Source organism: Chlorocebus sabaeus, chromosome 8, assembly GCF_047675955.1.
Source record: "Chlorocebus sabaeus isolate Y175 chromosome 8, mChlSab1.0.hap1, whole genome shotgun sequence".
NCBI lineage: Eukaryota > Metazoa > Chordata > Mammalia > Primates > Cercopithecidae > Chlorocebus > Chlorocebus sabaeus.
The window spans coordinates 77,053,362-77,080,667 of NC_132911.1; the positions used below are offsets into that span (position 1 = coordinate 77,053,362).

The window sequence follows — 27,306 nt, forward strand, 5'->3', positions numbered from 1 at the left end:
TGAGTTACGGTAATTTTACTTTAGCAAACAAGACATGTATTCTATGTCTCACACGCCACCTGCTGAATGAGAGGACTCCAGATGAAAGGTCAAGAACATAAAACCACAGGAGCTTTTTGAGTGGGTCTTCAACTTAGTTAAAATAAAAATAAAGGACCTGTGTTCCTTGAGAACTGGCCCCTAAATTTTCTTTCTCTACTTCAGAGTGTGGCAATGATGTGTTTGGGGACTCCGGTCAAAACTGAAGGTTTAGGAAACATTGAACATGACTTGAGAATATTTAGCACATTTACAAATGCATTTGGAAATATTTATATCACCATCTATATAAAAATGAAACTGTGAACAGCTGGACAAGAACACTGGTCTACTCGCCGAACTTTTTTCCAAGTTCCTTGACATCGAGGATTACCAATTGCTTGCCAATGGAGAGTCTGATTTCTGAAACGATATTTTGAAAATGTTAGTTACACTAAAAGCATACCAAAGAAAAGTCTAATTTACAGAATTAAAACTCGAAGTTAAAAAATACTGATCACAGTCTGAGCAATACAGTGAGACCCTGTCTCTACAAAAAAACTTATATATATATTTATAATTATATATATAATATATAGAGATATAATTTATATCTATATTTGTTTTAATTAGCCAGACATGGTGGCACATGCCTATGGTCTTGGGAGGCTGGGGTAGGAGGATTGCTTGAGCCCAGGAGTTGGAGGCCATGATCTCACTGCTGCACTTCAGCCTGGGTGACAGAGTGAAACCCTGTCTCAAAAAAAAAAAAATTATTTGGAATGCACTTGAAAACTCTGTGTTACCTCCTTCCTTCCTTCTTTTTTTTTTTTTTTTTGAGACAGGGTATCCCTCTGCCGCTTAGGCTGCAGTGCAGTGGTGCAATCATGGCTCACTGCAGCCTCGAACTCTTGGCCTCAAGCAGTCATCCCACCCCAGCCTCCAAGGTGGCTGGGTCCACAGGTGCATGCCACCACATCTGGCTAATTTTATAAAGAAAAATTATTTGTAGAGATGGAGTTTAACTGTGTTGCCAAGCTGGTCTCAAACTCCTGGGTGCAAGGGATCTTCCTGCCTTGGCCTCCTGGCTCACGCTGGGATTAGAAACATGACCCACTGCACCCAGTTCCCCAATTTTTTTTTTTAATGATCACAAACAGAGTTTCCCTTGTTAGTTTCTCTCAAAGTGAGTTTTAATTAATTGCTACTTTAATACAACCTCATGTTGACAGAGTAACTTGGGGTTACTGTATTTGCTTTTACCTGCTCTATTTGAGTACAAGTGCTGCATAAAGGAAAATGGCTGACTGTTCCATGTGTATTTACACTGGGGGGTCTGAACTAAATGATCTCTTTTAATGCTTTCCAACTCTTTGATTTCATAATGAAAAAACAATGAGAGAGCTGAAAAGAGCAAAGCCAGATGATTAAAATTATTATTTTTAAAGTCACTGCTACCTCAGCCAGGGTGTAAATACTTTATGCGTCCAAATTAAATTATGAATTCGTTTAAAATCAAAACATGGATGAGGTATTCAGAAAAATATTATGTAAATATTTTCTATTTGATATAAATTCCTTGCCCACTTTATTGTTCATATGGTGGGCTCAATGGGGGCCATGAGGCTCTAGTGACTAGTAAACATAAATACAAGTTATTAAATATGAAAACATTCTACAGGAATAATAATTGACTGGAAAGGCCCATATTTTACGTTTTAATCTGTATTTCTACCAGTTTCACCTGACATACTGAAAACCATAATCTGTGTGTGACCTAAATTAGTCTTTGCCCAATAGTTGCCCAGCACAAAGTTGACTCTTCTTTTAGTTTTGAATAGTGTTATCAAATTTAAACACTAAATAAGTGCAGAACTGGGATACAGGTGCACGACGGTAAAACATTTTTGGAGTCAATTCTTTCAGAGAAACCTACAGATTTATATAAGATGATTATACTGCAGAAATGACCCCACCACTGTCTCAGTCAGGGTTTTATGAAGAAGCCCCACCGAGCAACAGTTCTGAAACTTCACCGCGGGTATGAATTACCTGGGCAGGGGTCTCCAAGTTAGGACCCTGTAGAGGCCAAAGCCAGCCTACCCCTTCTTTGTGTCTGGACTGTGAGTTAATAATTTTTATGTTTTAAAATGTTAAAATCGAAACAATAATGATATTTTGTGACACATGAAAATTACATGAAATTCAAATTTTAGGGTCCATAAATAAAGTTTTGTTAGCACAAATCCAAGGTTCGCATAGTGTCTCTGACTGTTTTCCTGCTACAAAGTCAGAGTTGAGGAGTTGTCACAGAGACCACACAAAGCCAAAAATAGCTACTCTCTGGCCCTTTACAGAAAACGTTTTCTGGATCCTGACCTAAGACATTATTTAAAAATCCACCTCCAAAGAGTGATTCAGTTAGTAGGAAATGAAGTTCAGGAATCTGCACATTTTACATCTCCATCTCATGAGATTCTAATTCTAGTGATCTTTAGAACACCACTTTGGAGTTGGAGTGATCAGGTTTTTGGTGATCATTTGGGAATGTGATCTAAACTCCAATATCCTTTTTTTTTTTCTTTTGGAGACAGAGTCTGGCTCTATCACCCATGCCAGAGTGCAGTAGTGCAATCTCAGATCACTGCAACCTCCGCCTCCCGGGGCTCATGTGATCCTCCCGGCTCAGCCTCCCCAGTAGCTGAGACTACAGGCATGCGCCACCATGCTGGGCTAATTTTTAATTTTTTGTAGACATGGGGTTTTACCATGTTGCCCAGGCTGGTCCCAACTCCTGAGCTCAAGCAATCCACCCGCCTTGGCCTCCCAAAGTGCTGGGATTACAGGCATGAGCCACCACTCCCAGCCCCCAATATCCAAATGGATCCATATTCATTGCTGGTGTATAGGGCCTGTGGGTTCCATAGTGGGAACTGGAGCCCTGGCCCCTAGCGTGCCAGAAAGATGGTCCTCCTCACCTACTGTTTTGACTTCCCAGTCATCCCTTGATATGTTACATACTGGTCAGCTGTCCGGACATGGAGAGGACAGGTTTCTCAGAATGAGTGACAAGAAAAGTACTTCAGTTAATTTCCCTCCTTACCCATCGGAGTCCAGGCCATCTCCGGAACAACGAAGGCTCACAGAGTTCATAGCTGGAGGCTGACAATCCACACACACCGTGTATCCCTCTCGGAGATACTGCATCCATCTAGTCAAGGGCCGGTTTTCCAGAGCACAGTGAGGAGTCAAGGACTCTGTCTTAAACTCCATACAGTATCTACAGCAAAAGAAGTAACAATGACACTTGCTGTAATGAGCAGTGGCCTAACGCTGTAGAAAGTCTTAGGAAGCCTGTCACCTCCGAGGGCATCTGGCCGACTGGAGCAGGTAGTGAGTGCATCTTCACAAGTTACGTGTCAATCACCTTTAAGGTTTCTCATTCCCTGAACCATAGTGAAACACTACTGATAATCACAAAGAACCTTTCTGCCCTTTTTCAGTCCATCACTGAGCTCTCTGGGCAACATAAATGTGCAGAAGTTTGGATATCCTGTACCCTGTCTAATCAGATCACTAAACTGTGCACAGAAGGCCAGGTTTTTGTAGAAACCCAGCCCTTGATAATTTTGCTGATCTTAAGGAATTCTATAAATTGAACAAGCACTTGCTTGAGCCTGAGAACCCTAAAACGTGAGCCCAGGAGGGCTAGTCCTTAACACCTAGGCCAGCACCTCTGCTGTTCTGCTCCACGAAAGTACCTGGGATATTGCTCATCCTCTCCACCCACCTCACGTGCATGGTCTGGAGTAATGATGATGAGTTTTGACTTGAAGTCAATCATCACAGTTATATTGGACATCACAGGTGAAAGCAGAAGTGGGAGGCTGAGACATACTTTTCTGACAGAAGTTAGTGTCACCTTAAACTGAGCTGTGGAAATCTCCAACATTATATGTGACTAGACACTGAACGCCCAGGGGAGCATCCAGACATGTGGAATATTTTAGAAATCTGTACTTCAACACAGTTTTACAATTCTTCAGGGAAACAAGACATAGTAAAAACTCTGAGTATTGTAGCAGAAACTTGTTGCATTGTCAGTTCCATGGGCTAATTTCTTACCCATACACTTATGAGTTACAATAGGTTGAATGGGAAGTGTTTGGAGAATCTGCTTTAAAGACCTTTAATAATGATAGGTACAGCTAATTAGTAACTAAAGGTAACAGTATCTTTAGTTATTGAGATAAGAAATCCTACAATGTGGCTTCAATCAATTTCAGACAGCTAACCCCAGGCATCTCTTTTTTTTTATTATTTATTTTTCATAGAGATGCGGTTTTCACTATGTTGCCCTGACTGGTCTCAAACTCCTGGGCTCAAGCAATCCTCCCGCCCCAGCCTCCCAAAGTACTGGGATTACAGGTATGAGCCACCAGGCCCAGCCTCAGGCATCTCTTCAGTGCTATTTTCTCATTAAATGCTCATACCAACCTCATGTGGTAGGTTATTAACAGTCATTTTTTAGGAAGAAAAAACTGAGGTGGAAAAAGTTGTTCAAGGTCTTACGCTAGTGAGGGCAGTGTGGGGACCTAAGCATGCAGCTGTCTGGTGTTCCTTATCTGATGGCAGAAGAATGGATTTCAGTTGAGCGTGAAGGTGACTTCCAGCCTGTGCCAATAGGTTTCCATAAGAAACCTCTGACTTGAAGTGTGTGTCACTTTCAAATTCACCAAACAGAGGTGGTGCTGAAGTCTAAGGTCCCATAAAGACTGCAAGAGAAGCATCCTTAGTATGATTGATAAAATAAGCTCGTAAAATAATCTCATTTGTATACAGTTTGTTTCTTGTTGGAGATTGGATCTGAGAGGTAGATACTTCTTTATAGTCCCACAAAAACCAGGAGGGGACAAGTATTTTCCCAACCCTGATGAAGAGTCCATATTTTAGCCAAAGTCAAAGAGCAAGTAACAGAAGAAAACATAAACCAAGTTGACCCTCTTGCATTGATTTGACTATATAATTGGAAAAACATGATTAAAAAAAAAAAACCACGAAATTACCCAGGATCCTCTGAGTGCGTAGACCAGTGTGGAGACGTAGCTTGTCGTGTTCTCTCCTTGTTGAATGTAGAGGTAGTTATAAAGGCAGGAACTGGAAAAGGGAGAGTTCTGTTGAATTCAGGGAGCCAAAGTACTCAGAGCATCGTTTCCCAATCTTGGTTTTGTACCTGTCTAAAGGTCTCCCCATTCCTAAACTCACAGGGCTACGGCACACCATCAAGGTGTGAAATGAGGCCAACTTACAAATTTGATAAAGATGTGTGTGCACACAGATGGGTAGGGAGGGGGCCTGCAGGCCTTTGACAAGCACATTTGTCTGCAGTAATGCAACTGTGTGAGGAAGGAGAGGGGCCAGGAGGAAAAACTAGAAGGAAAGGAAAATGGGGGTGAGAAGGGGAACAAGGGAAAAAGTGAGATAATAGAGATTATGAAGAGAAGAGGGGGTTTTTAAAAATGAAAGGAAGAGAAAGAAAGAAAGGGGAAAATAAGATAATAAAAGAATAGAAAGGAAACAAAGAAAGAAGAAATGAGAAAGAGAAGACAAAAGAGAGTAAAAGGGGATGGAAGGAGAGAAAACAGACAACCAAAGGGAGAAAAAAAATGAGAAAGGAAAAAAGCAGCCGGCACTTTGGTTCATGCCTGTAATCCCAGCACTGTGGGAGGCCATGGTGGGTGGATCACCTGAGGTCAGGGGTTCAAGATCAGCCTGGCCAACAGGGCAAATCCCTGTCTCTACTAAAAATACAAAAATTAGTTGGGAGTGGTGGTGATTGCCTGTAACCCCAGTTACTCGGGAGGCTGAGGCAGGAGAATCACTTGAACCCAGGAGGCGAGGTTGCAGTGAGCTGAGATTGCGCTCCTGCGCTCCAGCCTGAGCAAAAGAGTGAAAATCTGTCTCAAAAAAAAAAAGGCAGAAGAAGCAGAGGAGGAAAGAAGGTGAGTCTTCCCCAAGCCTCAGGTAACCACAGCGGGAAAAGTTCATGGAAGCTCTGCCCACCACATAGTACCAATGTGGCTGCCCAGTACCAGCCTGCACAGCATTGTCCCCACACCAGCTCAGGGAAAGGAAGTCTTCAGTGGTCCCCTTCTTTTCCCTCTTCCTCCCCACAACTCTACCCCAACTCTGATGCTCTGGGTCAGAGAAAAAAAAAATGGTGCCAAGAATCCTTCCTCCTGCCTCTGCTCACTTTAATTCTATTGTGTTTGTGTGTCTCCTCTCTACCTCATCACTAAGTCTAGGGAGGCATTTGCTGCTATAATAACACCTCTAGGTTCCAGTCTCCTGGATTGACTCTGTTGTCATCTTGAGGAAGGAAGAGTTTTGCCTTGTCCATCACTATAGCTTCACACATTTACACACTCAATAAATATTTGTGCAAGGAATAAATGAACCAGTGAGTGAATGAATGAGGTCATGGGCTTGCAGCCAAGACACACAGGCCCTACCCCCTGTAGTCTTCTGTTCCTATACTGAGCCTTGCAGCCAAGATGGCTCAACAGTCCTCCCTACCTCTGTTTCAGAAACTGGGCAATTCCAGGAAAGGTAGACGCAAGCTGATATCAACTTGTGAAATGCCAAAGTCATCATCAACATGAGTTCAACAATGTGAGGATACTGGTTGTAGGACAGATGCTTCAAGCCTACATGTTGATTTTACCTGTCTCTTTACTATCCCAAGATGACAAACCTTAACTCTTCTTGAGCTTTTCTTAATAAGGAGTTATTTTTGTATTACTAGGGAATTTAAGACAAGAGGCCAGGCACAGTGGCTCATGCCTGTAATCCCAGCACTTTGGGAGGCCAAGGCAGGCAGATCGCTTGAGGCCAGGAGATCAAGACCAGTCTGGCCAACATGGTGAAACCCAGTCTCTACTAAAAAATTATACAAAAATGAGCCAGTCTACTAAAAATTATACAAAAATGAGCCGGATGTTGTGGCATTCGGCCGTAGACCGTTCTGTTCAGGAGGCTGGGAAAATCGCTTGAACCCAGGAGGTGGGGACTGCAGTGAGCCAAGATCACACCACTGCACTGCAGCCTGGGCAACAGAGTGAGACTGTCTCAAAAAAAAAAAAAAAAAAAAAAAAGACAAGAGCAGCTGCCTGATACCAGGTAGCCACTTGCTCCTGTGTAGCTCTTTTTTTTTTGCTGCACTGATATGTTTAATTGTTTTCTAAATGTGACCATAGCGTTTGCATTTCTAAGATCTACAGACAGAATTAGAAAGAACAAGTGAGTGCGCGTATATCAGGATCCCTCTCTGTTTCTCTCAGAACTAATTATCAGAAACACAAACATCTAAAGGATTTTAGTTCTCCCATATATTTTCATTGCTGTTCTTCAGACACATGTATGTGTTTCTTCACTAAGTGAAGAATAAATTTACTGCTAAATCCATGCAGCATTACACAAGTCCACCTGTAATTTTGGGGGGATTCTTTAGCTCAGATATTTATGTAATCGAGTTTATGCAGCATGTATCATTACAAAAGTTCAAAGGCAAGGTTCTTAATGTATAGCTCAGAAAAAAAAGGTTATGAAGTGAAAGGAAAATATAAATATATGACTCTAGTTTCTGATACAAAATTCTTGGAAAAGGTTCTATAATAATAAAAATAAAAGCTAACAATGACACATTTCTGAGTTTCCAGGGACAACTCTAAGTCGCTTTTCATGTATTAATTTAATTCTCACAAGCCTCTTGAGATAGATCCTATTATTTCCCCATTTCACAGATGAGAAAACTGTGGCACAGAGAGGTTAAGAAATCTGTTTAAGGCTCATATCTAAATATAGCCCAGCCAGGCAATGTCTCCGAAATCAAACTCCTCAGGGCGGCACTCCACTGCCTCTATAATAACACAGATGACAAAGTTCCAGTACTGTATGCAGCATCTTTCCCATGAATTATTTAAATTCGGCTTCATTTTCCCTTTCTGTCACTAATCACTGTGTTTTATGTGAAGTCAGATTTAAGAACAGAAAAGAGAAACTTTTAGCCCCTTGTATCTGGAGTGCCCTCAGGCCATGAGGTAGGGGAGCGAGGGAGGGCACGCAGTGGACGCAGGGTCACCCCCTGGGTACCATGGCCCCTGGGATGTGTATGGCCTTCTCATTTACAAAGTAATTTCACATCATATGTTACTAACCTTCACCAAAACTTTGCAAAGTGGTGTTATACCAATTTCACTCATCAGAAAACTGAGGCTCACCGAGGTTAAATGAAGGGAAGATAAATAGTACGTGACTAAGCAAGAACCCAGCACAGAAGCTATCTTCTGAGGACTTGGGGGTTTTCATTTTTGTTTTCCATTTTCTGTTTGTGTTAGAGACAGGGTCCCACTCTGTTGCCCAGGCTGGTCTTCTGGGGCCCAAGCAATCCTTCTGCCTTGGCCTCGCAAAGTGCTAGGATTACAGACATGTGCCACCAAGCTTGGCCCATCTGTTTTTTAGGACTTTCTATCAAGCTTGGTTTCATGCTCTTGGGATTAGGGCGCATCCTAAGAGCAAGCCAGGGCTGCTCCCTCCATGTCCTGCCCCCAGGCCTTGGGCTTGGTGGTGGCACATTCTATTGCCAAGGTCCCTCTCCTCACATGAGCCAGACTGCCTGGAGGTCCCAGAACCAGCACCACTTTTTAATACATCCCCCAGATTCAATTTGCATTACTTAAGTAATGAAATAACTTAGAAATTGTTTTTGCCTCCCGCCCCACTTCTGCTAATGTGCGGAAACACGTAACCCAGCATCCCCGGGACAAAGGCCCCCAATAAATCTAAGTTCCCCTTCCTGGCAACAGTATTCAAGTGCAATATATTCTTTGTTCATAGGCGATTTGCCAATGTTTCTGGCGTTCTATCAGCCTACCATTGTTTGGTTTTACAACAACTTCCACTTCTAAAAGCAGGGCATTGCATATACTTACTTTGAACATGAAAGTAAATTAAATTTGCTTTGAGAATTTCGTAACGCCCTCTGACACAATGGGGTGTCACAAAAGCAGGCCTGGGATCACTAGTCTGTAGATATGGTGCAGAAGAGGGTAAAATGAAAAATTAACAAATAATATCTACCTAGAGGCATATGGTTTATCATATTGCACCATTGGTCTCCTTTTAGGAGGAAAACACATATATATATATAAACAATTATCATTGATGTGCAACACATTCAGTAATGTGGCTTTTTAAATTTGTTTTTATGATAAAATATAATCATGGTATGCATTAAATGAAACAGGAAAAAGGAAATAGCTGCTTGATCATTAATAAGAGAGCTTCGGGGATCATGTTTCCTTCACTGGCTTCACGGGCCTTTATATTTCTACTTAGTTACAAGAATCTGTAATTACAATTTTAGCTGTAATGATGACAGTTAATAGCAAAACACTATTGAGGTGGGAAAATCCCACAGGATTTAGAGCCAGGAGATCCAGGTTTAAGTTCCAGTAATCCTTCACACGTGCTGTCACCTCTCGGAACTCCAATGTCCTCAGGTGTAAACCAAGGATAACAACTCTGTCCCACCTCTCTGTGGAGGCAGAACTGTGACCCCTAAGGATGTCCGTGTCCTGATCCCCAGAGCCTGTGAATATGTTATATTACATGGGAACAAGGCATTAAGGTTACAGGTGGAATTAAGGTTGCTGCTCAGCTGACCTTAAAAGAGGAAGCATAGCCTGGGTTTTCCAGGTGGACCCAATGTAATCACAGGAGCCTTAGAAAGAGTTGGTCAGAACCTGGCCAGCATGGCAAAACCCCATTTGTACCAAAAATACAAAAATTAGCAGAGTGTGTTGGCGCGCGCCTGTAATCCCAGCTACTTGGGAGACTGATGCAGGTGAATTGCTTGAACCTGAGAGGCAGAGGTTGCAGTGAGCCATGATTGCACCACTGCACTCCAGCCTGGGCGACAGGGCAAGACTCCATCTTATATGAAAAGAAGAAAAACAAAAAAAAGATGTGGCAACAGAAGAAAGGGACAGAGAAATGCACTGTTGCTGGCTATGAGGAAAGAGGGCGGTGGCAGTGAGGAAAGGATGCGGGCAGCCTCTGGAAGGTGGAAAAAGCAAGGAAGAGGAGTCTCCCCCAGAGCCTCCAGAAAGGCCTGTAGCCCAGCTGACACCTTCATTTTTGCCCGAAGAAACCCATGTCAGACTCTGGTCTTCAGAAACGTAAGATAATAAATCTGTTTTGTTTTTTTGATACAGAGTTTCACTCTTGTTGCCCAGGCTGGAGTGCAACGGCACAATCTTGGCTCACTGCAACCTCTGCCTCCCGGGTTCAAGCAATTCTCCTGCCTCAGCCTCCCAAGTAGCTGAGATTACAGGCATATGCCACCACACCCTGCTAATTTTTTATTTTTAGTAGAGATGGGGTTTCACCATGTTGGTCAGGCTGGTCTCGAACTCCTGACCTCAGGTGATACATTCGCCTCAGCCTCCCAAAGTGCTGGGATTACAGGCATGAGCCACTACACCCCGCCTAATCTATGCAGTTTTAAGCCACTAAATTTGGGGTAACTTGTAGCAGGGGTAACTTCGTTGCTATGAAGGCTGAACCAATGATGTCTGTAAGATCTCTCTGCTATGTAAACATTAGGGATTCGTGTGCCGCACCACAAAGGTGCCTGATCTGTGAACAGGAAGTCCTGTGGGGGTGGGAGGCAGTAACAGGGACACAGGTGACCATGCAGCAGGATGAAAGTCTCCAGGTTGAGTGTGGGCTGCTTCTCCATGCTCCCACGCCAACCTGTGTTTCCTTCTATCCCAGAGCTCACCACCGTGAGTTCTATTTAGCTGTGATATGTTTGTTAATCAAGTTTGGATCTCTAAAACCTAGCACAGTACTGGCACACATAGGAGGTGCTCAGTGAGTGTTAAGTTCATGAAACCCATAAGTGAATGCATAGTGCCTGGAATGAAACAGGGCCTGGGGCCCATGGAGAATCCACCAAATTGGATGTTCACATGATTGCCTCTCATGTCCCTCTTGTTTTCCTCTAGTAAACCATCATTTTCCAAAGAGCATTCCACAGCACATGAACGATTTTAGTGGGACACTCCATAGAAAGGGAGGTCATATAATCAAATTAAGTGGGAAAATACTGCAAATCCTCTCTCTCTCTTATAGAATAAAAATGCAGATCCACATAATAAAGGCTCTGAAAAGTTCTTTGGTAGCGAAAACCGTTTGATTAACCCCGTATTTTCCTACTAATCCCTTTTCTTGCACAACTATTCTAATAAAAGAGGATACGCTTTGGGAACTTCTGCCTTCAGGAAAGTGCTACTTAGGTGACCCAGCTATGACAGGGGGGTGTCTGTCACGCTTAGGCTACAGCAGTGGCTCTCAAACTCCAGTGAGCATCCGAAGCCCCTGGAAGCCTTGCTAGAATGCAGAGTGCTGGGCCCACATGCAGGGATTATGATCTCATGGGTCTGGGTGGGTGGGGCTGAGGAAGCAGATCCTGATGCTACTGGTCCAGGACCACCTGTTAGGAATCACCAGACAGGGTTGTTGGAGGGGTCCTGTCTTCCCCAACTAGCTTGTGACAGGAGTAATCATCACCCAGACATCTCCAACAGGAGGGGAATGCTGGGGACCAAAGTCAGGACTGCAAATGCCAGCCGCCCTCCCTCAAGTAGAGATTTCTCCTCTCTTCCCAAGCTGACATCTTTTATTTTATGATAGTAGGGAAGGAGGCTGTTCAGTACAGATATGCTAAGACATAGTTGCTAACAACTTCCTGCATTGTCCTGGGTAGAGACCCAGGGCTGGGAAGGGGAGCGTGACAGCCTGGTGCCCCACTGAAGAGCCTGATGTGCTGAAGGAACCCTCTAGCAGTCAGGCACGGCACAGGAGTAGGTGGGCTGCTTTTCCTGATAGGTTGGCGCTGGCTTTTAAGAACCACCGAAAACATCCACAATGTCCCACAGCGTCTTCCTCCCCGAGCCGATTGTGTAGTGTCTCTGAAAGCGACTGGGCATATGTCTGTGAGCAACCATGCCTGAAGCGCTCAGTGATCTCCCTGTGACCTTAATATGACCTCCGCATCAATGGGGGACAACACTCTGGCCCCTCCACTTGCCACTCCACTACCAGAGTGATCTTCTCCCCTGCAAAGAACACCCCAAAGATAAAGCCCAGAATCCCAAATAGGGTGTTCTCTGTGTGCCCCACACGCCAACCTTCCTTTGCCAATTGCGTGCAGGCCTTGCGCTCCCCCATGTTACATAAAAGAGCCAAAGATGCTTATTCCTCACGCTAGGCTAAGACCCTTTAGCTCGCAAACATGCTGGCACAAAATTCAAATTTTTTACACATGCAACTGTTTTTAAATAGCCAAATAGGCAGATTTTTAGCTACATAGGCCTGCCTGCCTGCACACCTGTGAAACTATACCCAGCATCTGTTGGCCACTGATAGGCCTTGTGTTATCAGACCCCAAGATGCTGCTGCCCTTCTGAGGTCTCTGACCAAGAGACTCCCCACTGTGCTGCTGGATGACCTCTCCTTGACATTTAAGGCCCCTTTCCATTCTCCCTCTCCCCCAGGAGTTGCTGTGCCCTTCTCCCCAGCCCACCATAAGCCTCTGAAAAGTCTCATGCTGTGAGGGCGGCCCCTCTCATGCAGCCCTGTCCAAGCACTGCCCAGTAAAGCTTGCTGTGCTACTGCCTCTCGTGGATACAGCTTTTCCCTTGATCAGCTTCCAAATCCCTCAAACCCTCTACACCTGGCCATCAGGTTTAACTGCACTCGTCTGCCTGCCTGGGCAGTCTACATACCTCAGCCCCATCTCCAGGGAAGCCCCTCCTCCTCCTTTTCCCTCAAGACCAAGGGGAATCAACTGATTACACCCACTGAGAGCTCCCTGCACCTCTCACTTGTTTTCTACAAGTTGCACCAATTACTGCAGCTGTAAATCCATTAATTCCCTGGATTATCTGATGATCGCACCCCTCTCACTAGGCTATGATCTACCTGACAGCAGGCTCCACATCAACTTCTCTCACCATCGTGACCCCAGTGTCCAGCCCAACACCTGGCATCAAGTAGACTCTCCATAAATATTCGTGTGTGGAAAAAAAGAAGGAACAAAATGGCTTTACAAGGATTGTGTTGACATGAAATTTCCACATTCCTATGAGAAACATATGGTTTTTGCTATCCTGAGAAGTCAGTGTTTGCCCTATTGGATTCAATGCAGATCAACACATTAACTTTTTCATTTATTTCTCTGTGAGCCTTGTACGGTCTCTGGCTCATTAATGAGCCGATTCCTGGCCACTCCATTGGCCACTCCAAAACCAGAATGATCTTTTCAAATTACTTTAGCCCCAATCCAGTCTTGAGAGGAGAGGCAGGTAAAAGGAATCATTTAAAAATAATAATAAAACGCCGGGCGCAGTGGCTCACGCCTGTAATCCCAGCACTTTGGAAGGCTGAGGCGAGTGGATCACTTGGTCAGGCGATCGAGACCATCCTAGCTAACACGGTGAAACCCTGTCTCTACTAAAAAATACGAAAAATGAGCCGGGCCTGGTGGTGGGTGCCTGTAGTCCCAGCTACTTGGGAGGCTGAGGGAGAAGAATGGCATCAACCCGGGAGGCGGAACTTGCAGTGAGTCAAGATCATGCTACTACCCTCCAGCCCGGGTGACAGAGCGAGACTCCATCTCAAAAATAGTAATAAAAAATAATAATAATAATAAAACAATCATTTTATCAGTTTAGAATTCTGTGATTTTTCCACGATTTTTCCACATGTGTGAGTGTGCATAATGAAACAGGAATTGCAGCGGAAGGTGAAATAGCGTTATCCTTCCTGGACACTTACTATGCTGTGTGAAATGTCATCCTCCTATCTAAAGTCCTTCATGACTAGCTTGATTGAGTTCACTCCAAACCACAAGCATGAGGTTTATTTCATTACTGAGCCCATGCACAATGAGAATGGGCCATCGGATTATAAAACACACGAAGGGAAGTGAGGGAAAGGCAGGCGTTTGCACAGCTGGCCATAATTCCTTTATTAAGCATTTCCTGAGCTTCCTATCTACTTTGGGCAGCCTGGCCCATCCCACTCCCTGTGGTGGATGGAACTTTCCCTGGCACAGCATATGGCCTTTTATGGGATGAAGTGGTCAAAAAGTCATCACAGATAACAAAGGCAGCAACCAAGAAAACATCAGTACCATAGGAGTGCCCGCAGTTCTGGCCCTGCGGGGTGGAGTACTCCAGGCAGCCGGCTCTCTCTTCCAGGGGTGGGCAGGGCGCCCCACCGTTCTGAGGCTCCTGCTGCACAGAGCGCCTCCGCACACGGGTTGTAGGCTTGCACTGGTCTGCACAACCACTCCAGGGGCTCCATTCCCCCACGAAGCATGGGCGAGCTGAAAAACAGCACAAAAGGACGCTCACCTGAGTAAATCCCGCCAGGTTGTCAGGCTGTTCCCGCCAACACAAACAGCTGAGTTTAGCCCCATGTAAACTTCGCCTGGCCCCAGGCCCTGTATCAGGAGATGCACACAAAGCCTCAGCAGGTCCCAGTTGACACTGACTCCACCTGCCCACCCTGATGGTGAATTGATAACCTGGTAGCCCTTAGAAGCAGCTGGATACCCGTGGATCCTAAATGTGGGTCTGACCCAGGGAAACACACCCAAGCAGAAGAGACAGATGCTTTCAGGGGAATTTCTCATACTCCCTGGGCCGAGATCAGATATTTGCTTTTGTTTTTCCTTGATATTAACTTTATTTGCCCCTGCCCATAACATTTTTATTACAACAAGACATTCTCATCATAGACAACATAAACAAAAAAGAAGGTATGAAAAAGAAAATGTACTTCACCCACCAACAATCCCATCACCTACCCAGGTCAATTCTTCTCAGCAAATGTGTCTTCATAAGAAACAGGGCTTAGGGCCATGCATAGGGACCCCTATACTTTAAGTCTCTCCTGTTTACTCTATTTTCTTTCTCCATGGCTTGTAGACTTGTAAACTATGAGGGTTGGAGTTTGGAGATGAGCCACCAGGGCCCAGAGAGGTAAAGAGTATTCACGGTCATGCATGAAGAGGCAGAGTCAGGCCAAGAATCTGGCCCTGGAGTCTTTGTGCTGTTGGTCTACGCTTTTCCACACAATTTGGTCGGCGTGGGGCTCAGCTGGTTTCTCGGCAGCCAGCCGTGCACTGGGCTGCTCCCTGGAGTCCAGCAATACGTATTAGGATTCCCCTGATGGACAACTAAAGACATTCTCCTTCCTTGATTCTGAAGTCCACTTACCAAATCTGAAGATGTAATTTAAAAATGCAATTTCCTCACCATGACCATAAAATCAATATGGCGTCACATTTAACTTTCTCATTCAAAGTTCTAATGTGTCTCAGACTGTAATCAGCTTTTACATTGAATTATTTCAGAATTTAAAATTAAATATAAGAAAAGGAAAGAACCAGAAGACAGAAGACGTGCCCATGACCTAGATGCCAAACCTTTTTTTCCCTTGAAGTGTGATCCACTTTCCTATCATCCTCGTACTTTCCAATTCATAGTGTTTCCCACAAGAATTAGCACTCTGACTTCTTTGAAAGCTTGATTTGAACTTCTGCATTTATAGTTTTCGGAGGACATGTGATTTGGCAGCACATAGCTACCCCTGACGTAGAAAGGGTCCCAAGCAACATAAACATGTCAGTATTTTTAAAATTTCCAAACTAGTTTAAAACATGCTTTCATTCATCAACTAAATACCTATAGGTATCACAAGTCGACTACCTAAAGAAGCCAGAATGAGCCACGTTAGAGTTCATTCCCAATATCCGCCATGCATACCTACATCTTTCGGAAAACCACTAACAGGTCACTTCCTGCTTTTGTTGGCTCTTGTTAGCCCTTCCCTTTTTATTTTCATGATTTCATAATTTCATTGGCCCATCGAAGCAAAAGGCATTGAAAGAGATCCCCTAGGCTGCGAGCTGATTGAGAAGGATTCCTTCTATCCTTCATTATTTCAATACCTCTTTTCTTCCACCTTCAGCCTTGAGTCTAGCTAGTCCTGCTGTGATGTGTTAGGCTTGAACAATACTTAATAAGGCATACAAAAGAATGCACTTGTTTCAAAGATTAACGTTTGGACATCACTATAAAATACAATTTTGCCATAGCCTTAACTCAGAACTTAGTAATATGGCCTTGAGTTAGACTCAGTTCTTATGGTAAAAGATGACACTGGGGAGGGTTTTCTGACTGAACTTAGCCTCCCAGGATTCCATCATCATATGTGTCTCTTGTCTAGTATTTGTTTCTTGTATTTGGTTTGGTCTCACAGTTGCAGTCCTCAAAATTACAGAATCAATCACTGCATCAAGTTGTTCCTGTTGGTTACAGTTTGTCCTTAGCAAAACGCTATATCCTATTTTTCCAATCCATGATTTTAAAAGCTCCATAAAGAGAATCAGAAAGTTGTAGGGTCCGGAACAATGACATCTCAATAGCTTCATTATGAGACAAAATAAAAAACACTCACTCAGAATTACAGGAATAAAAAGGTGTTTCACAAAATATTTTGTGTCAGAAGATGAAATAAATTAAGAAGTATTTATTCCTATACTGCACCAAAGATTCTATTCTTGGTTAGCTTGTGAACTTCTGATTATTTGGATTGCAAGCCATCATAGATCACAAGAGATCTTTGGTCATGGAGGATATGGGAAGTAAGGCAACTTCTGACAGATTTATTACAAGTCATTTATTATGGCTGCCTGACACAGATTTCCTTCTGGACGATTCCAATAGTATTCGTGTCCCCTTTCCCACTAGCTTATCTAATTCACATCTATTCACAGCATATCAAAATATTCTTTTTACAATCTGACCTTCTCAATCTTCACTTGAGTTTCACCAGCTGTTAATGGAGCCGATAGACTGTGGCACCTAGGAGCGGCATGGTGGCCTTTGACTCCAAGTTTGTCACAGCTTCTCAGTTGCTTCAGAGTTAGAATTTGATGACATCATCCACCCCTTTTAGGAGAAGAAAGCCTAGATTTAATGGGTGCCAAGAAGCTCGGTAAGCTTGCTCTTTTCTTTTCTTCTTTGTTTAAACTCAAGTTAATATTCGGGTTGGGTCTCCCCAGAAGCAGCCTATGAGACATGGATTTAAATGCAAGCAATTTATTTGTGAGGTGATCTCAAGCACCATACAGGAGTGGAGAACAGAGTCAGAGAAGCAGACAGAAGAGAGCACAGACAGAAGAGAGCACAGACAGAAAATAGACACCTGAAAGCTCTGCTGAAGGCCTGGCAGGCACCTCTGGCTCTCAGCTCACTGGAGAGTGAGATAATGGATGTAGATTCAGAGTGCAAGGAATTATCAAGTCCTTGCCCATTTACCAACTGGTCCCCCTTTCTCAAGACCTTTCCAATTATCAGAGATTCCTACCACAGCCAAAGGAGAATAAGTGATATATCTCAGTAATGAATCACACACAAGAGCAGCACATTTTCACAGTCCTAATGGAGATAGCCAGTCACGTCCAAGTACAATTACTTTAAAAGATGGATCACTAATTTTTTAAAAGAATAAATGACTTAAACTCCCTCATTTCATTTGGATTTCATCTGACATCCGAACTCCCTGCTGTGACCTACAAGCTTCCATTCCTGCGTAACCTGGCCTCTGCCTGACCTTCCACTTCCACCTGCACTTCACTGCCCATCTCTCCTCCAAGTTCAGCCACGTGGGTCTCTTTACCCCTTGAACACACCAAGCTCTTTCCCACCCTGGGACCCTTGTACACATTTTTACTCTGCTGGGAATATTCTCCCCACACTGGGCATAGCTGGGTCCCACTCACCCTTTAATTCCCAGACTAACTATTTCCTCTTCAGGGAGTCTTTTTCTGGCCGGCTTTTTCTAGTCTTCGCCCAGCCCCACGACACAGACACAAACACAGACACACACACACACACACACACACACACACACACACACACACATTTCCTCTCAGAGCTTGGTGTTCCTTGCCTTGTAGCATTGCCATAATTCATAATTACATATTCATTTGTTGTGTTTATTGTTGATGCCCCTGAGGATCATCATAGTTTTTTATTTCATTCCTGGCACTTGGCACATTGTAGGTGCTTAATCATATTCATTGAACGAATGAATGAATGAATGAATGAATGAATGAAATGGCATTGGGCATGTTTCCCCTCCTCCCTAGATAATGTTCTACATTGAAACAGACTCCGATCTGTTCATATCATTTGTTAGAAACCAAAGCACTGATGTAGGCTCCAGCAAAGGAAGGAAGTAGGGTGGAAGGACACAAACAAATCAGAAGCCCCCACAGCCAAACCCATGGGAATTCTTAGTCTGGCCCAGAGTTTGGGCTCTCCTGGCAGCAATGGCCCCAAGGGCGTCCATTGGAAGGAGCACTGTTTTCTGTGCCTAAAGATCAGGTAGGTCCAAGCTTCTCCTGGCAGCTGCGAGTCCTTTAGATCCATTCTGATCTATGTATATCTCCTGCCAGTACCACATTTTGAAAGTAACAAGCTTCTTTACTTTTATTATCTGTGCCATAACATGGCATTTCCTTTCATCTGATCCAAATTTCCCTCACTCAAGAATTTCAGAATATGTTAAAAAACAATAATAATCCATGCTTACCTTTTCTGTACCACTCATGGTCTAACGTGGTCTGTGCCACTCATGGTTTGGGGAGGTCTCCTTTCCTCCCAGCCAGACTCTTCAAGGTCATGTCTTCCGCTTTTGGACCCATCTTTCTAGGCACTTCTCATCTCGGAATTACCACTGGACTTTCTCTAGGTCTGTTCACAGCTCAGGAAGTTGTGCCAGCCAGAGCAAGACACCCTATTCTCAGCCTTTAGGTACCAAAGGGTCATTTAAAAATATATATATTTTTTTCAAATGCTTTTCTAGGCGATGCCAAGTACATGCACACAGAGAGCAACAAAATGAGCCGACAGCCAGAACCATTCATTTTATAAAGAGAGTTTGGACTATTTCTTCTTCGATGTGAGGCGTTGTTCTTGTTTTCATGTAACGGTGTCTCCTTGGTTAATCACAGAGACTCAAGCACTCTCCTTTGTAATCTAGCCCTGCCTATTGGCTCTTTGCCATCTAAAAGTTTAAGACCACCCACAAACCAGTGCTTTCTCCCTCACACCGTGAAGTTCAAATAGTCCTAATCATTCCTAAGGAAATGTTCTTACACCATACCCACAGCAGTACCCGTTTATGCATAGCTATTGTTTCTTCACATTCTGTGGAAGAAAAAAAAAACCGGTCCTATTATCCCCCAACACCCACACATGCAAACCTCATAGTGACAAAAATTTAAATATATGTCATCTCCCTTTTTTTTTTTTTTTTTTTGGAGACAGACTTTTGCTCTGTCACCCAGGCTACAGTGCAGTGGCGTGATCTCAACTCACTGCAACCTCCGCCTCCTGAGTTCAAGCGATTTTCATGCTTCAGCCTCCCGAGCAGTTGGGATTATAGGAGCGCACCTCCATGCCTGGCTAATTTTTTGTATTCTTAGTAGAGACGGGGTTTTGCCATGTTGGCCAGGCTGGTCTTGAACTCCTGACTTCAGGTGAGTCGCCCACCTCAGCCTCCCAAAGTGCTGAGATTATAGGCATGAGCCACTGTGCCTGGCCATCATCGTCCTTTCTCTTTCTCCATGTGTATTCCTCTTTCTGTAGAACCTTGTCAAGCTTCTCTGAAAGCCAAATGAGATTACGTTCCCCAAGTGCCTATTACTCCATCAGAAAGCTTAAAAAAATGATCAAGACTTTTTTCCCCCTCTTGAGGAAACCATGCTATCTGGCCCCCAAAGGGTGTTTTTTTTTTTTTTTTTTCTTTTGAGACATTTACTGGACTAGTTCCTTAAGTACTAGCAAGATGATATGGGCTGCGTCATTTGATAAATAGAATTTTATACACTATGTAACCCAGGGGAAAAAAAGATATGAATAAAAAAGAAAATGGTACTTTTTTTTTCTGGGTAACAGGTTTCCAGGTGAGTTGTTTTCTTGTTTTGTGCTTTTCTGTATTTTCCAAATTTTCTGCAACAAACATATATTTTGTATATGTTTGTATACAAAATATATACAAAGGAAGAAAAATCTTTTATAAAGGAAATGTGGCAACACCCTGGATGGCAGTGTCATCTGAAGCCATGGACAACATCCCCTGGTGGGGATGGGTGGGACAACTGCTCACATTCTTTTGACAAACATTATGAAGTGGCATCATGATAGCCATTGGGGTTTATGAAGATGAGCAAGACACACTCTGCCTTCGGGGGGCCCCGAGTAGATGGAGGGTGAAGGCTTGCTCACTCTGCTGGTGTTTATGTGGGGCCTACCCCGCAAAGCACACTGCTTCTCATAAGACCTCATTTCTCTGAGGCAGAAAAACATCATGTTTTGACATGTGGGCTCTGGATCCGGAGGACCTGGCTTCAAATCTCACTACACCACTTATTAGCTCTGTGACTTCGGACAACTTACCAAACCTGTCCGTGCCTTGTTTACCTCGTATGTAAAATGAGACCAAAATGAGGAATAACTTCAGCGGGTTGTGGGATCAAGTAAGTTAATAACTGTGAAGTGCTTGGGAGAGTGCCTGGTATGGAGTAAATGTTAAGTGTTAACAACTTGACCCTCCTTCACTGCTCACCCAGGGCCGCGGCCAAATTCTACTAAGTCAAGTCCATTTGAATACTGGCTCCAGGCAGGCCCCGCTCATTTTTTTTTCTTTAAAGCCAAAGGCGACATCTCTCAGACTGTTCTGGCTCCTATAAAGCCTCAACTCTGTAAATCATCGTAGACTCTGGCATCTTTCCTTTGGGTGAGTTTGGAGCCTATATTTTCAAGCATGGTGCCTCTTTCCCTCCAGATATGATGTCATCAGACTTTGGCTAGTTTGTTTCCTAGACTCTCCATAAATCTAGGAGAAGACACCAGCCCATATAGGCTATTCAATGTTTGTCCTGCTTCACTTGGGTTAATTATTACCCTCTCCTTAAGCTGCCAATCAATGATCTAATGCAACTACTGTTCTATGATCTTAGAAAATGCAAACTTTAGGAACCCAGTTGGAGAATTAGAGATTGGAGGTGTTATCCACCTCATTAGCAAGTCTTCCAAGAAGTTCTTCGAAGCGCAGGGTAACTTGGATCTGTTCCCCTACTCTACTTTTCCCCATCCCTGGTAAGGCACAGCCAGTGGAGAATTTTCCATCCCTTTTTTAGTGGAGGTGGGAAGGGAGTCGTGATGCTCCCTTGGTGTTGAAACTCATGCCATTGTCGTAATGAGATTTCCTGAGATCATTCCCGAACAGATGTATTTGACAGTTTAGTAATTGTATAGATTCAACAACATTTTAGTTTTTACATGAGAAAAAAAAGTCTTCTTACTTAGAAAAAGAAATGCCGCTGTTTCATCTCTTAGCTACATAATAATAACAATAATAATAATGCATTTATCAAGATGAAAAAATCAGAAGGAATAGAAGTAAAGCATGCTTAGTTACACTGACTGAGTTACATTTTCCATTCACGTTGAATGTAATATCAGTCAAAAAAGGCTTTAGGTAGCAACAATAGGTAATATAATGGGTAAGCAGGAAAAGAGGGCCAGGCGCCATGGCTCACACCTGTAATCCCAGCATGTTGGGAGGCCAAGGCAGGCAGATTGCTTGAGCCTAGGAATTGGAGATCAGCTTGGGCAACATGGTGAAACTTCATCTCCACAAAAAACAGCCAGACTTGGCAGCACACACGTCTGTAGTCCCAGCTACTCAGGGAGCTGAGGTGGGAAGATGGACTTGAGCCTGTGAAGCAGAGGTGTGGAGGTTGCAATGAGCTGAGATCACACCACTGCACTCCAGCCTAGGTGACAGAATCAGATCCCGTCTCAAAAAGAAAAAAAGAGAGAGAAGAAGAGATTCGAAGAGGCAGAATGGTTCTATGGGCATAGAGTAACTGAGGGTTCTGAGATGCTGAAACCTGATTTATCCAGGAATAAATAATAGCCATAAATTGGCACAAATATATGTGGCAATTGGCAGTCTGAAATCAGGCCCTTCAGATCTCAGCTCTGCTTGTTGGTTTTAACTTGAGTAATGGAAACCCTTGGAAAGCCTTAACTGTTCTGTCTATAAAAATGCTACTATAGGTCACCAGGTTCTTTTCCCAAATGCTTGAGGCAGTTGAGGCTCAGAACTCAGGACTTCCCGGATCTTAGAAAGGGAATACAGTGTATGTACCTTACTTGGAGTGTCCCCCTCTCCTTAGCAGGGTCTGGAGCAGTTCCTTGAAAAATATATTAATATTTTTGACGCAAAATATAAACAAAGATTATCAATATCCTTCTATCAGTGCAAGTCAGGTGAGATTTATTTTTGCCACCAAATGAGTTATGAAAAAACTTTAAAATGTTAGCACTTTTTAGGTTGGGATTGTCATATGGGTTTGTGGACCTGACCTGCTGTTCTTAAGAATTGTTGGGATGGCTGGGCGTGATAGCTTATACCTATAATCCCAGCACTTTGGGAGGCCAAGGTAGGTGGATCACTTGAGGTCAGGAGATTGAAACCAGCCTGGCCAACATGGTGAAACCTTGTTTCTACCTAAATTACAAAAAAATTAGCCAGGCATGGTGGCGGGCGCCTGTAATCCCAGCTACTCAAGAAGCTGAGGCAAGAGAATCACTTGAACCTGGAAGGCGGGGGTTACAATGAGCCAAGATCACGCCACTGTACTCCAGCCTGGGTGATAGAGTAAATGAGACTCCTTCTCAAAAAAAAAAAAAAAAAAAAAATTTGTTGGGAGGATTAAATGAGACAAAAGTATTAAGTATCTGGCACATGGTGTGAGTTGAATATAATGTGTTTATGATTTAATATTAACAAATACAAATTATAGCAATATGTTGTCAGAAAATTATGATGTAAATATTTAATCAAATAAAATATTCTCCGCTGTCCACTAGTGCTAAGAGCCAACCGACAGTACATTTGCTACCTAAATGTCTACCACAAGCCAGGTGCAGTGTAGCCTCCTTCTGTCAACTCCACAGTCCCACACAGTGGTTTCATCTCCCCTGCCCTCACTTTTTTTTGAGACAGAGTTTTACTCTGTGGCCCAGGCTGGAGTGCAGTGATGTGATCGCAACTCACTGCAGTCTCTACCTCCTGGGCTCAGGTGATCCTCCCACCTCAGCCTTCTGGGTAGTTCAGACTACAGGTGCACTACCACATCCAGCTAATTTTTGTCTTTTTAGAAGAAAAAGTGTTTCGCCATGTTGGCCAGGCTGATCTCAAACTCCTGAACTCAGACAATCCGTCTGCCTTGGCCTCCCACTGTGCTGGGATTATAGGCATGAGTCACTGCTGCCTGGAAGTATCATTTATTCCCCTTTAATGAGGTGCTTTAGGCCCCACGAGAGTGACTTTTCCAAAGTCACAAAGCCAAACGGCACCAGGGTAAAGGCTGAACCCAGGATTCTGACTTTAGAGGCAAAATTGAGGCATTCAGGTTACTTCTGGGATTAAAAAAAAAAAAAATCACAAAAAAACCCCAAATATTTGAGACTTAGACTCTGTGAGAGGGAAGGCTGCATTCCAGGAGTTGCCCCAAACCAGCTTCCAGCTGCCAGGTCAGCTCTGGGCCCAGGAGGCCAGGAGCCATGGTCCATATGGTTGTGGCGTGGGTCCAGGGCTAAGCAGGCTGGGCCTCTCAGCTCCCGGCCCTCTGCTCTCACCCTCGGAGGGGCAGACTCAGTCCCACCAAGTGGCCACCTTCCAACTGTCTTTATTTTCCTCCTCCCTTTGCAAGAAACTTCAGACACAGAGAATTTCTCAACACAGAGCTTTTTAGTCCCACACCTGCTTCCTTCTAGGCCTGCGAGGTCCTCTATTGACTCTGCCACAGGGTATTGAGGGCTTCAGAATATGCTCCTTTTAAAATTCAATCTGACACCATCTCCTTTTTCCCAACTCACAGCTCTTCTCCGGGGCGCACACTTACAGTGATTTCCAAGAGCTTCAAAAGACAGCAGGCCGTCTCACCGCTTCTGTACTTAGCCACTAAATCCCCACTCCAAAACCATAAGCTCTTTGTCACACTATTCTACCGCCTAGACCGAAAATAAGCAATTTCTTTTTGACCAAATAAAGACTGAGGGTTTTGCAATTCCTGGGAGCACTGAGGTCTCACTAGAAAGCAAGTTCTTCTCGAGACATTCGCCTTGTCTCTCCTTATCCCTCTTATGTGCCTGCATCTCTCCAGATCTGGCTGCCTCCAGCATCTGTCCTGTTCACCGTTTTGGCCTCAAGGCCTAACACAAGGCCTGGCACAAGCAGGTGACGTCCACAGTAACTGCTGGACTGTGACATTGGGCTTCCCTCCTACAGCCTGCCTCTCCCTCCTCCGGCAGGCCTCTTCCTCATTCTGCAGGTCCAGGCTCACCCATTACTTCCTCAGGGGAGTCTTCCTTGAATTCCCTGGGTCTTTTAAGTGCTCCCTTCCAGGTCAGCTCCTGGATCACCTATTTCAGTGCTAAGTGTGTCTAACAGGGGTTTGCACAGGTTTCCTGGCTAGAGTAGAAAGTCCTAGAGAGCAGAGACTGCATCTTCATCACTTCTCTATCCCTGCGCTTACCACAGATCAGGGGACACTAACTGGGCCACAGGAATTCCATAATTACCTTTAAAACATAGGCAAGTCCCTCATGAGAGAGGCTTTGCTTGAGTTATACAGGGAAATGAGGCCGACAGTTTAGGATGCTGTGAGGAGGGGCTGGAGACACCTGGCTCAAGGGCGCTGCATTTCCTAAATAGCTGACTCTTCCATCTTACTTTAGTAGTAAAATACTCTGGCCTTGCAGCCAGAAAGGGAAAGAAGCTTATCAAAAAACTTTATCAAAAAGAATATCAATATTCACAGGTAAATCATTAGCTTTCAACCAGGGTCAAAAAATCTTAATGCTTTCAAGTGTGTTCTTTCAGCATCGGGCCTGGCGGCGGGCTGAAGCCCTCTTCAAACAGCGCAGAGGCAGGAGGGGTGTCCCCCGCCACTGGGTATCTGGTTGCCCAGGGAATGGCATAGCCCCAGAAAATGCTGAGGATCCCACACGCCGGGCTCCTTCAGCTCGAACCCTAACATCTGTGTGGCTTTGGGGATGATGTGATTAACAGGAGCAGAGCGACTTCCACTTCCATGGCTGGCTTCTCTCAGGTACACCTTGTTCCTCAGGGCTGTACTCATCATTTGTTCCTTTATCTTTTGATTCAATTAAACCGGTTTTTATTGAGCCCTTACAGGGGCAAGGAACTGTGAGATACTGTGGGAAATCTAAAGTTGAAAAAGACTGACCCTAAAGGACCAGCAAGATTACAACATAATAGGGACCTCGAGATACAATCCTTGTCATGCTGTATAGAGAAAATTGAATTCCAAGAACATACAGTACACCTCCTAGGAAAAAGAGCCTGTGCTACATTTTGGGGTCCAGAGATGAGGACACCTTCAGTTTTTTAAGACCTTGCTCTTCAGAAGAAAGTATTAATACCTTCCCAGAGCACGCCCTTGGCACAAAGTGGGAAGATTATACAATCTTGCCCTCATCACCCCTTACCAGCCCCAAAGATCCCTGAAGGTTAACAGAATGAAGGTGGTGGAGCCTGGCCCAGGGACATGCCCGTTATCTGTCAGTGCCATCTTTGCCGGCCAGAGGTGGCCCTATCCAAATGGAGTTCCTGTCACCCGGCTCCCCTCCAGGAGAACACCGGGATCCAGCCCTTCCATCCAGGCTTTGCTCTGTCTGGGAGTTGTGGGGAGGACACTTTGCTGTCTAGGAAGGGACTGGAAGACTCTAGGATGAATGGAGCCGGGCGTACCTGGATGGCAGTGGTGGGGATGGGTGGGGATAGAGGGGCTGGCACGCCAGGAGGGAAGGGGCTGGAGGACACCTGGCTCAGGGGCTGAGGTCCTTGGCACAGCGCCCTGCCCTGTGCCCGCTGGTTGCAGGCGAACGACCGGCGCCCCACCCTCGGCCTGGCCACCCACCTGGGCACGCCCTGTCGTAGTCGAAGCAGCAGTCCCCGGTGAGGCGACAGGCTTGGTCGCAGAAACACGTCCCGTAGACCCTGTCCAGCCTCCAGCCGCGGGCGAAGCAGGCGGGGTCCCGGCCGGGACAGCAGCGCCCGGCCTCAGCGCAGCCGGCCTGGGCCCCGGGCCACAGCCGCGCCAGCGCGCACAGCGCCATCCACAGGGTCCTCATGGCCAGGGTTCCGGCGGCGCCTTCGACGCGGCAGACCCCCGGGGCAAGCGCTCTGCTCCTCGGCTGGCCGCGGCCCGGGAGTTGCCCGAACGGCCGGCGAGGCACAGCAGGGCCCTGCCCCGCGCCCGGCCCCCGCCCTCCGCGCCGCCCCTCCCCAGCCCTGGCGGCGAGCCCGTCGAGGCCCGGGCGGGTGGCGGAGCTGCCCCTGCCCAGGTTGGGAGGGCGCTGCAGTTCCCGGGACGCGCCCGCAATCGACGGTCCCGGCGCCACCCACTCCCCGCTGCCAGCCCGCGCCCCCAGCTCCAGCACGGGGACCTACGGGGCGCGGGAGCGGAAAAGCAGGTGCTGGTTGGCGGGGGGGCGGTTGTGGTGGGGTGCCTGGGCGTAGCTAGGAGCCCGGCCAGGGAGGCCACATTTCCTGGCTCTAAACTGTACTTCTAACGCCTGGGGACACATTAGCGAGCGGGCATTTTCACTCTAAAGCCTTGAGACCAAGAGCACTCGAAGTGCACCAAACCCGTCTCAGCAGCAGTCTGCGCGGGCCACCCGCCTTCGCCTGGGAAAGCTCATTCAAATACAGAGCGGACAGCAGCTCGCCCACCCTCAGTCCCCGCAGGCCTCAGAGAAGCCAGGAGATAAGTCCGAAGAGCATCCTTTCTTTCTGCTGCATTTTATAATGGGACTCTTCTGCCCCAGGAAAATGCCACTTCGCTTCACGAGGAGGCAATTCATGAATGGTGGGAAGAATAAATAAAATAACGAGGCTCTGCTTTCTGATAAAGCCAATTGCTCCGCCTGAAAACTCTGTGTACTGATATTTTAGAACTTTCACTTTAATAAAATGCTTGCCTAACTTTATATATATATATATATTTTCTTCTCCTTTTCTCTCCAAATGTGTTACGTTTTC

At 45.1% G+C, this 27,306-nt stretch overlaps 1 protein-coding gene across 1 annotated transcript; it reads right to left on the reverse strand.

Annotated features, from left to right (window-relative positions):
- Positions 1-26,526, reverse strand: SBSPON (somatomedin B and thrombospondin type 1 domain containing). The gene is made up of 5 exons (XM_008000867.3): positions 26,183-26,526; positions 14,279-14,473; positions 5,085-5,175; positions 3,122-3,298; positions 1-441 (listed from the first exon to the last, which is right to left on the reverse strand). The coding sequence occupies exons 1-5, from the start codon at positions 26,394-26,396 to the stop codon at positions 324-326; spliced, it is 795 nt and encodes a 264-aa protein (XP_007999058.2). The 5' UTR covers positions 26,397-26,526; the 3' UTR covers positions 1-323.
- Between the last annotated feature and the right edge of the window lie 780 nt (positions 26,527-27,306).

Coding starts and splice junctions, on each gene's coding strand:
- SBSPON (XM_008000867.3), bottom strand. CDS start 26,396: ATGAGGACCCTGTGGATGGCGCTGTGCGCGCTGGCGCGGCTGTGGCCC. Junction 14,474..26,182: donor CTACGACAGGGCGTGCCCAG/GTGGGTGGCCAG, acceptor GCTGTTTTTCAG/CTCGCCCATGCTTCGTGGGG. Junction 442..3,121: donor GATGGCCTGGACTCCGATGG/GTAAGGAGGGAA, acceptor ATATCGTTTCAG/AAATCAGACTCTCCATTGGC.